Consider the following 14,500-nt stretch of genomic DNA (forward strand, 5'->3'; position numbering starts at 1 on the left):
GGTTTGGATCCCAATCATAGAGTCTCAGGGGTCAAGGGCATATCAGGGTCACACAATACAGGGCTATTTAATATTGAGCACTCATTTCATAATATTAGGGCATCCACATCATAAATAATGACTGCAATATATTCTTTAAGTTGGGTCTTTTTTGATGAGCTTCAGGGTCAGCTCTTTTAGAAAGTTCCACAGTATGCCCATAAGTGGTCTGATGATCATGTTAACTGTAATTTGGCCACAAATTACAGTTAACAAAAAAAAAAAAAAAAAAAAGCTTCAGGTTGGCCCATTGGAATACAAATGCCTTATCTGGTATTTAGTTAAAGAGGATAACCTCTATTGACACCTACAAGTGAGAAAAGCAGCTAAATGGGGTGCTGCCTGAGAATTATTTATTTTACCAAAAAAAACCCTATTAGTCATTATTGGTTCCTATTAAATCTAGGGCTTTTATCACAGGGGAAATCTGGTTATTTTAACACAACAGACAAAAAGAGAATTTTTTCATTTATAGACTGAGATCACAAAAACATTATTTAAAGCTGTGTCTAGGGGTAATTATATATCTGAATGGATGATTTAGTGCAACTGTTTCATTTTTTATTTTTTTTTACAAAGAATATATAACAGAACATTTAGCTCCTATGCACTCTATATTGAGAGCTACTGTGGATATGAGTAAATAAGAGAGGTTATGCAGGTAATTGAGACTATTCGGCAATATCTGGTGCTCCGAGCTGGAACGTGTGGTGTACAGGACTCTTCCTGTTAAAGATGCACCCAAAACATCTCAGGGGCTGCACTAATCCATAAAACTCTGTTGTGATACAAGAGATCTCTCTGTGTGGCATCTGCTGCAGGCGATCTGTTCTCCTTAGCCTCAGATATAATCAATACTGAGGATTCAAAGGTCATCTTGAACTCACCGTTTGCATGGAGGTGGATCGATTGCAGAATGGGTACAATACACAGAAAGCTGGTACATATCAGAGAGGAGGCACGCAGACAGAACACAAAAATTATAGTGAAAACAACCCCAGACAGAATTCAGGTTGTGGGGTGAGCACAGCAACATTAGATCATTTCAGCTACCTAATTACAGAGATGGTGAATACCTGAGGCAAAAAGTGCAAACAGCTGCACAGGTCCCAATCACATTGAATGCCTCCATCTCCACACGCTTTCTACATTCTACTCACTGACGGGGTATTGATATTGACATATTAATGAGTGATCGCAATGACCGTACGCGGAGATACATAGCGGAAGCCATTCAAAAGACATGGCCCTAAATAAAGATAAGAATTTATAAAGGCGTCTATAAGCCAAAGACCTGCGTATCATATTGATATTATATATAGTCTTCAGTGATTAATGTAAGTTCCTCCATAGAAAAAGCCAAGTAATCTGTTTTGCCTGCTGATTCCTGGAATTAACTTGTGACCAAGTTTCCAGTCTTCTTAGCAGACCACAAGGAGTCTAGCAGAATACAGGCCACAAGACGTTTGCCAGAATATGCAAAAATAAACAAATAAAAATAGCAAACACCACATAACATGTAATTTTACTTAATGTATATGTTCATTTGAGCCAAGAATATAAAACGGGTCACTCTAATATGCAAGGAAGGCCCTCTTTTTTAGGATTTGGATTTAGACACATTGATGATTATGTATAAAAGGTGATTCTAGTACAAAGTTTGAAAAGTGGTTTTACTGCTATAGCAATCGATATGGTATGGTTCAATCAGAAGAACAGTTCATTTGCTGCTGTGGTAATAACACATTTCAAACTTCGCACCAGAAATCACTTTTTAATAGATTACCCCAAACATTTTGGGCTGTCCTAACTTGATGACAACGAATGGGTCAAGCCATTTACAAGAATGGTGTTCAATTCATGTTAATATTTGCTCTGTTGGGTCAGATCTGAAAAAAGATTGTCGTCAAGGACTACAGAAGCATTAGCTTTCCAGAATACCAGTTAAAATAATGTCCACTAATACAAGTTAACGGGTTAACTTCATACTCATTAGGGTAACTGCAAAAACTCAAGGGATCATTTAACAACCAGCTGTAAAGTATGCATCTCTTTTTAATGATATTGCAACATCCAAAAATTAAGATGTATATCTAAATATCCTAAAATAATGAAACCTAAAAACACCAGCCATATTAGTCCACTAAAATGTCGTCACTGTAACTGCATTGTTTTCTTCTTTGGCAGAATCTCTAGACTACTCTTCAGTGATTACGCCAGAATGAAGGAGTATTTTTTTTAATATAGTAGCTTTAGTTGAAGAAGTTGACACTTTTTATTAGACCAACATAGAAAATACATAAAGATGGAAGAATATAACTTCACGTCCTTTTCTATGTTGCCCCCCTATGGGTTTCAACCAAAGACCATTTTTCTATAAAATATTTTAAATGTTTTTGACTTTCCTTTTTTTTAGTCCTTTACAAATCAATCTGAGCAAGAAAAGTACCATTCTGTTACACTTGTGGATTAAATGCACTGTACCTTTGGCAGATTCCAATCGTTTGGGCAAGTCAAGAGTATCAAAGTTCTTGTCAGGGTCCCCATTCTTTTTCCCTAAAAGAAAACAGAGGTCTTTAGACAAGTGCCCAGAGTACCTGCACGTGGATGTATTCACTGAAACAGCTAGGTCTAGTTAAGGGGTTGATCCTCTGGGAAAAAGAGGTGAAATCTTAATCTGGAACTAAATTTCTTATTCACATTTGCAACACGCAAGCAACTCCAACGTTAATGAATCAATTCAAACCTCATCCAATAGTCTTAATTTAAATTTGTACAAGTTTACTGTTGCATGTTTTTAGCCGACCTGCATGCACTCATAGTTTAGTGAATAGACCCCAATATACATGCATTTGCTCTGTTGTATTTGCTGTTTTAGGTGCAACGAGCTATAAATGGGAATTAATTGAACACTGTGGGGAGAGGAGGAACAAGGAGGCCGTTATTAAATCAGTGGGTTATAGCAGAGTAAGGGATTTTGAGTTGAATACTCCGCAGTGCAATATTAGCCAGGCAAGTAATTATAGGTGATGTAAAGGCTGTTGCAGGGAGCAAGATAGGAGGATTTCATAACTAGTGCTCTGGAGAAAGCTATTATAATCCCAGGCACTGCAAAACCTATTAAGGCTACTGATAGTGTATTTAATAACTAGATCTGAATACAGATTTTAGCTGAGTTTTCCCAACTATTCAAGGCCCTATAATTGACACTAATAGGAAGAAAGAAAACGTTTATAATAAAACAGATTCTTAACAATTGTGCACCATCGATTGTGTGTTTATGTATTAGCCGATACACGCCATAGTCCATTAATTTTCATTAGTCATCTACTAATTGGATATAAAAAAAAAAAAAAGACTAACATTTTTTGCACAGTTCTCAGATTTAGTAAAACAAACAAAACACATAAGTACATTTTGTTCTGGTCAATAATATTACGTGACAGAGTTCAACTAAGATTTGCTTTTTAAATACGGTTTCCCCTATTCTCATCAAGATGGTCATATGATTCTGGGAATGTCCTATTAATTTAAGTTCCGTGTCTACCAAGTCAGCAAGTAGTGGCAAATTTGAGCAGAGTTCCCTATGCTACCGTATACTCTTGTACTACTTACTGTAATTGTGTGTTTTATATTTAAAAGAAAATCAAATAATATCTAACAAGAAATGAACAGCTCAAGGAATTGTAATACTTTTTTGTGGGAATGCAATGGCCATAGCAGTTTCTTTACAGTCAATGTCTCTACAAGAGATCATGTACCCCCCGTTAATGCACTGTTGTGTACTTTCCCCCTATAAAACAAAACTTATAACTGTTCACAGTCACTTTGTGTATTTAACAACAGCACCGTGTGTGTCTGCTCTAAAAAAGACAGAAAAAAGACAAGGCGCAGTATCTAATCACTCACCTTGGTTAAACCACTCCTCTAATAAGCAGAAAGGTAAGGAAAAAAGGCGAGTTAGAGAAAGAGAAAAAGCAACAGTTAGATCAAGGGACAGTGAGTAGAGTAATGTGAGTAAGCGGGATGAGTTTCCAGAGCAAACCTACAGAGCATTCTGGATCTGACCAGTGGACAACGGTGGTAAATAATCGAATTGTTGGGAATGACATTGTTGATAAGTGGCCATAGTAAGTAGTTTTTTATTTATCACTGGTTGGATGGACCAAAAGAAAATGTTTTTTACGTTTCAGCAGCAGCCTGGATAGTAGGATCACTGTCTTTTAGCACAGAATGTCTAAAGTATATGCAGTAGTTGACAGCGGTTTGTCTAAATGTGTATATTAAATTACTTTACAGATCAGCAGAAGGCGGAGGGAACATGGAAAGTAGAGAATACAATAATGGCTTCTCTTGAGTGATTGGACTGAAGTTGCAGAGATTGTGAGAAGTCCTGGATCCAATGTATCTTAGACTGGAAGTGTTTCTGCATCGGGCTTATAGTACTGGTGTTCTGCTTGGTACTATAGTGGGCTAGGAAGCGAATGAGGTGTGCTAACATCCAGCACCGTTATTGCACTGCCAGGTGTTATAATCGTTAACATTTTTAAACTGAAACACATATTGGGTCACTTCCAGTAACAACAGAGCTTAAACAACTTCAATTGTTTCAAACGCCCAGCCCCAGTCCCTAAACAATGCTCAGCATTAAACTACTTCCCTGCTGTAGGAACTGTACTGCTGCAATGGCAAGAATATATGTTACATTTCATCCAGGAGGGATGGGGAAACAGCATAATTTGTGCTTATATATGACAGTAATGATATAGTTTCCAGTGAAACGGTCGTGTGTGGTTGTAAACATTTCAATGGGTTTCTCAGTAATAGCTCGGCAATTTACTGCATTGACTGTGACTGCAGGTTTACATCTACATATTGCAGTACCTCGACTGGTCACATAGAAAAGAGAGAAAGCAGGAGAATTGCAGTGTGCACAGTGTTTAGGGGGTATGCAAGTATCTAATTAATGTAAAGTAAAACTAATAATAACAAGATACACCTCCTAATATTTCTAATAGCCCCAGAAACATTTGCTTTGGGTGGTATGGCTGGTGGCACTCCTAAGGTCCAAGGCTTTACACCAAGGTGTTTATGGATGTCCTCCTGAAGCTTTTAAGGTATGAGACATTTACTAATCCACACCTCTGATCCTCAGACAATATAATGCAGCACCCTGCATAAGGGATCAACTATCCAGTACCCATAGGGTGCAGAATTCACCTTGCAGGGAACAAATGGTGATATTCTCCTGCTAATGCAACGTGAGACCCAAGATGTTTATGTGACCTACCAAACACCAGAAAACAACAGTGATTTAGAAATAAAATTCCCTTATTATCTAAGAGAAAGCACTAGATATCAAATTATGTCACTGGTAAGGAGACTAAGTCATTACAATGTACTATAACCCTCTGGTCCCTCTCTGAATGACACTGAAAGGGTTAATACGATGACCATTAGAACAGTAAGGAAAATTGAAAAATTGTTGTGGAACACCTAACACTGATAACCTATGCTACTTTTACTTATTATTTTTTTTTTTTTTTTTTTTTTTTAACTGGTTTCGTTCCAGACGACCCCCTGAAAAGTGTACTGGTGTCACAGAAGGGAAATGATATGCGTTTATGGAAGCCCCGCTTTACATGTGGCAGGGTATGGCAGCTAATAGGCCTGGAATCCTGCCTTTATAAATATAGCCTGGCAGGTCTGTGCAAGCCAGACTGTGCCTGAGTGGAGGTGATAATGAGTGAAGGAATGGTGGCAGACAATGAGGCAGTTTAGCAGGGTTGTTTACCCAGGGAGTTAATAGACCATTATCAAGTCAATAAACCTCTATGACTAACTCCTTTGCTGCTAAAATGCTTTGCAATGTAACGAGACAAGTGTGCCTACAGGTCTTCATTACATTTGCTACACCGGGGACAGTAATGTTACTTCGCAAAGCACATTGTGTCCTTCATAACAAAAACATGCACCAGACGATATATTAGTATGGGATAAATCTGCGTACAGGCTTTGGACGCGTGTGTCCAGACGGGCATGCCAACTGGAAACATGATCTCGGTTTCCTACCTTTAGCTTTTTTACCTCCAAAGCAGCCTGCATCATCCTTCTTCTTCTTGTGTTGTCCCCCAATGCCACTGTGGTGGTTTGCATCGATGTCTTGGAATCTGTCTGCTCCTGGCACCTCCTTGTGTACATGGTAGGAAAGGTTGCGCATGATGCACACACAGTTTTCCACTGACTAGATGGCAGAAAGTAAAGTAGGATTTTGTTAGCAGTGGCTATGGATAAAAGCTCCTTCCTAAGGGAAACTCTAATTATCCTCCTCCTCTCCAAATAGTCATATTTTCAAATCACACCAGTGTGTCCATTTTACCACACAACAGAAATAAAAAGGCAGACTATACCGCCAACAATTTACGCAGTGCTTCTTACAATATATTTATAAACCGATACATTAGGTAGAGAGGGCCCTGCTTGCAAGCTTACAATCTTGAAGTATACAATATTTGATGGAAACAATATAACAGTGTGGAAACAGAGACTAAAAGACCCTGTATATATGGTAATAAAATTCATCAGAATACTTGGCATTATACGGCGGCTTCTTACTTTTCACATAAGAATTCCTCTAGCCTAGCTTTGTATTCACGTAAGTAAGTGATAATTATTTGCTCTTTAGAAGGCACTTTGCATGTGGAATTTGATTCCTTATAGCACCTGATATAACAGGAACCAAAATCATAACAAAGCAGAGAAACCTGACCTTGTTGTCTGTGTCCTTTTTGCTGACGGCAGACTGAAGCGCATGAAGCAAAGCGTCCACCAAGCCGTCACACTCCCGCAGCCTCCGACGGGCTTCTGCACCATCTGAACTCACATTCCTAAGAACCAAGAAACAAAGAGTAGAAATCAAACTTTCATCCAGAGTAAGCTAGGGGACCTTTTTGCTTCAATGGATATGTAAAATTGTGGGGAGGATTGGGTCATCTGCTACTTTCAGCCCAGGCAAACCTGGTGGTTTCCCACAAACACTTCTGACATGCAGGATCTAATGTGCATACTCAGCAGTCCTACCTAATACATCACGAAACAGGACTGCATATTAGTCCAAAGAAGAAGCACAGAAAGAATTTGTCTGGATTTTAGCAAATAGACCATGACCTGCATAAAGGTGAACCCCAAAGCTTTTATCGTTATTAAATGAGTTTATCAAAACTACTGCTTTTTTGGTACAATTATTTTTATTGGATCATAGAGTACGGAATATTTTAAAATTACAATCATGTTCCAGGTCCACACAAGTTATAAGGCAGTCCATTTGATTCCACTTATATTTTACCCTACCCAACTTCAATGAAAATACGTACATTCTCAATGGAATGCCTCGTTTACAAATATTTTAGATCCAGATTTTCACCTCCAATTGGTGCTTGTATTAATCAATGATCGATACCTATCAACTGCATATAACATACAAAGAAAGAAAAAAAAATTGTGCTAAAATTAAAAAAAAAAAAACATAAACGGAGCAACCAAGCACCCCCACTCTATACTATGTCTCCACCTTTGTTAATCAGCTACCTGTCCCACAGAGACCCATGAAGCCCATATTAAATTAAAGAAATACTCGGTCAACAACACACTAACATCCTGCGAAAACTAACATGTCGTCCTTCTGTTTTCACTATTTGGTTTAAACGAATGGGTCTATTTTACTTCAGAAAAACCTGTTGAACAATCACCACCATACATCATAGCATATACCGTATTAGGACAAATGGTCATTCACTCTTCTTCATTCTCCTTCTTCCGATGCAAAGGTTCCATCTCCTACAAGCCTAGCTCAGGCGGAAAGAGGAAACCGCATTTGCAAGAGGGACCACATGGGCAGCTCTCATATGCATTAAAGCACATATGACGGCTGGAGTGTCCCTTTTAACCATATGCTTATTTCACGTATATATCCCCCAGGAGCAGTACAGCCCATGATCTGAGTTTGCACAGCAGAGATCCAAATATACATCAATGGTATAAGAACTGTAATCAAGCTCCACATGCGTGCGTACACACACCCACTACACTGCCGACATGCAGTTACATGGCAACAAAACACACAGCCACCATCACTGCTATTACCAGGCATGTGTTAAATGAGGGAACAATAGCCCCTAGTTTATCAAACTGTCACTGTATTGTGTCTGGAAGTCACTGTGCAAGTATAACCTTTGACCTTGAGGCTGTTAAACTACTATTTACGGCAAGCTTTATTTGGGTCACCGTAATTGTTCCAAGGCCACATAGGTGGAGAGGAGAAAACTCATCCAAATTCCTGGGAGATGCATTGTTATCCAGATCTCAGGGCAGATAAGACTTGAGTGTAATTCATTGTGAAAGCTCTAATTCCCAGCCACTTTCCTTGAGAGACAAGCTCTGCATTAATCACTATTAATAGCGGGAGGTGGGTCACCGAAACATTCCCACACAGAATTTCTTCGCTCTGTGTATCTGCGGCTCATAAAAAGCCTGATTGCTCTCACACTATAGCATCGTACGCTTAACAGTTATCTGTTGCAACACCGATAGCTGAAATGATCTATCTTTCAAAAAAAAAAAAACACAAAAAACCCCACATACACACACAAAACAGCCATTATCCTGATGTCAGTAAACTTGCTGCGGCTGATTTCCAGTAATACAACACAAGTGTGACATAAATACACTGATCTGCAATTTCTTTGTTGTAGAAATTTTAAAGACAAAGTCATGGCTAAAATGTATTGTAAAAATACATTTGTGAAACATTATAGCATTATTTCATAGTATGCTAAAAAAAAACAACAACTTGATACACAGTTTATTACGGTAATAGCATTCCCCAATTCCATCACGTGATTATAAAAAAGCAAGGCTTTAGCCAAACTAATTCTTGAGGACCGCCATACGAGACGCTACCAAATAAATAGCTGTAAAGGGCAGTTGTTGCCGTCACGGTTTTCAGTAATTTCATTTGTTGAAACTCCCTTTAGTGAGTGCTTTATGAGTGCCGACAAGCAACTAAACCTTAGGGTTACTATCCTGCCATCATTTCAGGACTTCTCTAATTAACAAATTACCATCACTGTGTGCATTATGGTCACATGATCATTCTGCATGGGGGAAAAAAGTCTTCTCCTGGAGCATGAAGAAATGGAGAAAGGTCTCCATGCAGAAATGTAGGTGAACTTTAAGAAAAACTTTTCGTTTTATTTTGCTCCAATGAACAATAGCAGCCTCTAGACCTTCAGCCAAAGGATGTTTATCAGTCATATGATATTTTGGATGACTATCACTGCTCAAACACCATATTGAGCTGATTCTTTTCGGCAAAAGTAATGAAGTCCTGCTTCAATGAAATGCTTTGGTACATATAGCAGACTGTCAGGCTGGGAGACTGAGACCAAGCCATTTTATTGTTTACCCTGTAAAATCGATGAAGATATGTGCTGTTGTTGCATAGACCTCCACTGCACCCCCCATGTGGCCTTCTCACGATGCTCTGAAGCCGAGAGCCATGAGGTGGCACTTTGAATAAAGTAGGTTGGAGGTTCTGCCCTGGCCCACCACTTCTGTTCATACCCATTCCTGGCTTCAGCTGCACGCCCCAAAAAAGTGTCATGATTTGGACACCTAAAATGTTGGTAGGTATGTATCTTCTATAAAATATTTATTCGTAGATAATGTGTGGTTCAATTGAATGCCATTCCATGAGCACATCTCCAAAATGTTTTTAAAAAATCCTTTGTCCTCAGTGAACAAGGGTCTTAGACTTGTTCCAATGTGTGCCAGCATGCAGAATAACTCTAAGGACTACTAAGATTATGAAATTACTGCCGGCATGTCCCTTGTGTCATCCTTGAATCATTATTTGCTTGTTGGTTTCGGGAAATACACAAAAATGCAGCATCAAAGCATGGATTAGTAATAATTTTGGTAATTGTTATCTTTCCAATCTAGACACCAAGTGGTAGTTTTTTTAATGGAATAGCTGCTGCAGGAGAACTGAATAGAACACCCCAAGCTCATGGATGGCTCATCAGTAAATCGTGTACTCCGTTCCTATGAATCACCAGAAAGCAACAGGATTCAGTAATTTTGGTTAAAAGCTTGCCAGGCATTAATATACTTACTGATTCAATATTTCAGTAAAAAAGATATGTTGGCTGATCATACGTTAATGTGATATTGGGGATAGGATAACCCATCTCTCTGAATATGTTTTTTTTGTGTGTAAGGAAGACTTTCTGAAATGTTGTAAACAAAAACTTCAAACATGTACACAACTAGTTATCAATACCCGTAACCTCATAACTGGAGAAACCTTGACTATGTTTGCTTTGATATGTTACTCCGGGCTTAATCTTCTGATAAGTTAAGTTGTGGTTTCAGTAAAGCTAAAGAAATATTATGGCCAGATACCAGCAGGGGATTTCAATCACTTTAACAGGAAATGAACATAACTTTCTCTTCTCATGTTCTATGCAAGCCAATTCCTTATAAATGCACGGGGCATGTGAAATAGTGTTTGATGTGAACATTCCAGGGGGTCTGGAATGGAACCCGGCAACTCAATCGTTCTAAAAAGGAAAAATAAAATTGTTTAGGCTATTTAAATTTGCCATGAAAGTAAGAAGCTCTACAGGGAGTACAGAGATACAGCGTTACCAATATAACCTTCTTGTTGATGAAAGATGGATAATGTTGAGCAGTATGAAGTACTTCTAACTTAAAAATGAAATGTACTTTGAAGTGCACATGATTTTCTATAATTTAATAGATAGAAGATTTGGAAAGCAAAACCATAAACTGTTGCATTGTACCTTCCCGGTTTAATTTGTCATAAGATCATAGACAAGATCACCATTAAATGGTTCATTATTATAAACAAATATTTACAGGGGCTATGTAGCTTTTTTTTTATTTTATTTTTTTAACTGGCTATGGCTTTTTTGTTCAAGGTTCACTGATCCTTGTGAACGAGTGGGTTATTCCTAAGAAACATAATTTGTTTAGTTTACTGGCAGGCAGCAGTGCCGAGTGTTACCGAACATACTACATACACCCATCTATGCCAATGGTAACCTTGCTAAACAGGTTACCGCGTCATCAAACTCCACGGGTTCCACAAAAAAATCTTCCATTAAAAAGGACTATTTTAGCGCTTGTAATCCACAAGTCAGCATTGTCTAATTAATTTTGTGTCGTGGGTTTATGGCCCTTCTTCTCGCCCCATCCTTGCAAAGGCAAAGTATGAGTTTGAACTCATAACAGATGACTGCCCCAATATTGGAGACCCTGTATTGTGAATTGGTGATCCTATCCCATGATGCAGAGAGTATGAATGATGGTCCTCTTCCACAGTTTTCTGTCTCATTTACTATGTGGCAAGCAGTGATGTCACATTTAAACTTTGTGACTTGCTTGGCAAAGCATAATGTACCAAAGTGGTTAATAAGTACTGTAATTTTCTCATGCTGAAAAACATGTTAAATAACTTAGAAAACACATCAATCTGTGAATAATCTTATTTCCATAGGGAAAGTAGAAACGAGTTAATTTGAAAGTCTCTTAGAAAATAGATCAATAATCGAAATAATAGACTAAACAGATGGCACACAAAATCAAGAACGGAAACGAGAAACACAAGTAAGACACTTGGAATAGTAGTAGTTCAGTAAAATTACAGACATGGAGTCATTAGTCTAGGCAGGCATGGACTAGCCATCTGGCACAAAGAACAAATCCATGGTGGGCAGCTCTTACCTGACATGCATTATACGTGAGCATAAGAGCATAAATTGTAACATGCGGCCTGTCATATCAAGCCATTGGCTGCACCAGCTTTGGTGTCACCAAGTCCCAGGGCTGCCTCATTATCCCCAGCCCGGCCCTAGTTCAAGGGATGCTGTTCCACCTGCTCTACTAAACACAGCATTAGAAACATCATTCCAAGTACTGCTGTACTTCCAATAAACAATTATTTAATCATGTCAAATTCTGCTTCATTTGGCATTAAAACAGACACTGACAGGTTGAAACTATCTTAACAGAAACTGAAAAGGCTTCTTCAAAGCGTCTGTGATGTTTTTGTCTAACTAAATCTTAAGTGCAAAGAATACAATGGTAGATCAGCTAAGGTTTATTTGATTAACTGTTTTGGCCAAGTGGAACAGTAACTTTAAATACCATCTAACCAAGGCTGGCCTGGCTATTGAGGCATTTAGTGCAGACACATCAAATAATATTACTTCCCCCACTCTGCAATACATACGATTTATACGTGAAAACCTACTGGCAAATTCAGTTACTCTGACACCAAATCACAATTTTACCAATATCTCATAATTATATATAACAATTATATATAACAATGCCCACAATCTCTTTCCCATATATAATTCTTTCTTCATCCATGTTATTTTGTTATATTTCCTATGTAAGTAATATTACATATACCCCTTGTGCGCCATCTGAAGTATTACAATCCTACGCAACTATCCATATTACTTGTTCACACATAACAAAGGGTGCACATTCTTCTGAAAAGTTTTTTTGGGAGTTAACAGACCCAAACTGACCAGTAAGTCCATAATTGCAATTTTATAAAGTGGAAATAGGGTTTCTCTGAGTCTTAGAAACAATCCCTCAGAGAACTCTTTTCTAAGGAAATAAGATGACGTTGGGTACTGGGTAGAAGAATCCTCTTCTGACACGGTACGCAAGACAATACAGACAACAATGGATTATTTCTGTGCTTCTGCAATGGGTTTTCGTGGCAGTTCTTTTAAGGACTGCTTTAAAATTCTATCCTCCCTTGAAAACATAAAGACAGGACAGTGGATGTTGTTCTCAAACATTACAACATAATGGGATAACCTGATAACCAACATCAAATACCTTAGGCAACCAGAAGTGTTCTTGAAAACAGTTGTCCACTCTGCATCACGGGGCTTGGAGTCTTCATTGGGCTCATTCTCCCACCCGGAGTGAGGGATGATAACTTCATTGGTAAGCGTCTGGAGACCATGGTTGATGATCACCATCTTTAAAGGTTCATAGGAACTCAGATTCCACAGGGTGCCTAGGGATTGAGAATGGAGTGAGAATTAAAAAGAAAACTTTTATTCTGAAGATTACAAAAGTCGTCCATAGCCTGAAATTCCCATAAATGTACTAGTTTGAATTTAATTATTAACCACTTCACTTAACCGACTTTCTCACTTGAGCTACAAGGAATCATTTGTTAGCAATAAGCTTAGCAAACTTGTACACACAGTGGCTACTGGGACCAGTAAACAGTGCCTGGACATTAATGTGAAACAGCAGTGCATGGCTTAGGATGGGACCTTACAACCCAGGACCTGGATCCTTAAGCACCATTACAGCAGTCATCAATACACAAAGCACACGTCACTGCAAAGCTTTTAGCATTATAAAAATAATTCATTAAAAGAACCAGTACCCCCTCCAGTACACTGGATTTTCACCCAGAAAAGTAGTTGATGCCTGGCATTACCTGCCTACCTAATAACTCTCCTCTTTCTCAATCCAGATTTCTAAAGCAGTCAGATTTACAGTTAAGAAATTCCTCAGTGGAGAGGAACGATCACGCAGATCCAGAGGCAGTTAAACGGGTGCCGCTCCCTTACAGCTAATTTCTAAACACTAACTATAACTTGTTGTATGTCAATCAGTGTAAATGTAAATGTAAATAATTACACGGTAACCACATAGTAACATAGTTAAAGTTGCAAAAAGAAGACCCAAGCCCATCAAATTTACACAGGAAAGCTAGGATCTATGGCTCAAGGGGGCCAAACTAGCATTCCCTAATCAATTTCCCTTCTCCCTTACCATTGCAAAAGCCATCTGACCGACAGCAATCAGAAAAAAATGGTAATCAGTAATGATGCCAACCCTGAGAACAGCCAGTTGTGTTCATGGAATACAGATAGGAGGATCTCTTTCATACACACTTCTTATTTTAATAGGGCGCCGTTGCCTAGGTCTCTTTAGCATAGGGAACTGACAGATCCATTTTAAAAGGCATAAACTGCTACGTTGCCAAGGGGAATCTGACTTCATCTGTAAAATGATATCCAGGGACATTTTTTTTAAGTTTTATTTCAATTCCAATAAGTTACAGGCAGGAAGCAGACATTGTATTTGGTAGTATAAAAGAACTATAATTATATTTGATGTATCCATAATGAACTTTCATATCACTGATATTAAGTTTTAGAGTAGTATTCAATGAAAGTAGGGAATTGTCCCCTGGAAACAATGATATCCGGTCACCCTAACCCTATTACAATGTAGATTTATGGTAGATTTCTTAGGATAAATAGATTCCAATGCGAAAGGAACTTCCATAACTGCAATATTGCTTTTAAAGGCAATGAGATCCGGGGCATATAAT

The 14,500-nt window shown here is 38.4% G+C and overlaps 1 protein-coding gene across 6 annotated transcripts in view; it reads right to left on the reverse strand.

Moving 5' to 3' along the window:
* ARVCF (ARVCF delta catenin family member) overlaps window positions 1-14,500 on the reverse strand; it is a 247,836-nt gene that overhangs the window by 19,453 nt on the left and 213,883 nt on the right. For 4 of the 6 annotated variants that reach the window (XM_053471261.1, XM_053471247.1, XM_053471223.1 and 1 more), the window contains 5 exons: window positions 12,979-13,162; window positions 6,809-6,926; window positions 6,112-6,283; window positions 3,949-3,966; window positions 2,524-2,595 (listed from right to left, as the gene is read on the reverse strand). In XM_053471261.1, the coding sequence (XP_053327236.1) occupies window positions 2,524-2,595; window positions 3,949-3,966; window positions 6,112-6,283; window positions 6,809-6,926; window positions 12,979-13,162 (564 nt within the window). The remainder of the gene's footprint in view (window positions 1-2,523; window positions 2,596-3,948; window positions 3,967-6,111; window positions 6,284-6,808; window positions 6,927-12,978; window positions 13,163-14,500) is intronic. The other 2 variants (XM_053471240.1, XM_053471231.1) reach the window with 2 other exon arrangements.

This window comes from Spea bombifrons, chromosome 1, assembly GCF_027358695.1.
Source record: "Spea bombifrons isolate aSpeBom1 chromosome 1, aSpeBom1.2.pri, whole genome shotgun sequence".
NCBI classification, from domain to species: Eukaryota; Metazoa; Chordata; class Amphibia; order Anura; family Pelobatidae; genus Spea; species Spea bombifrons.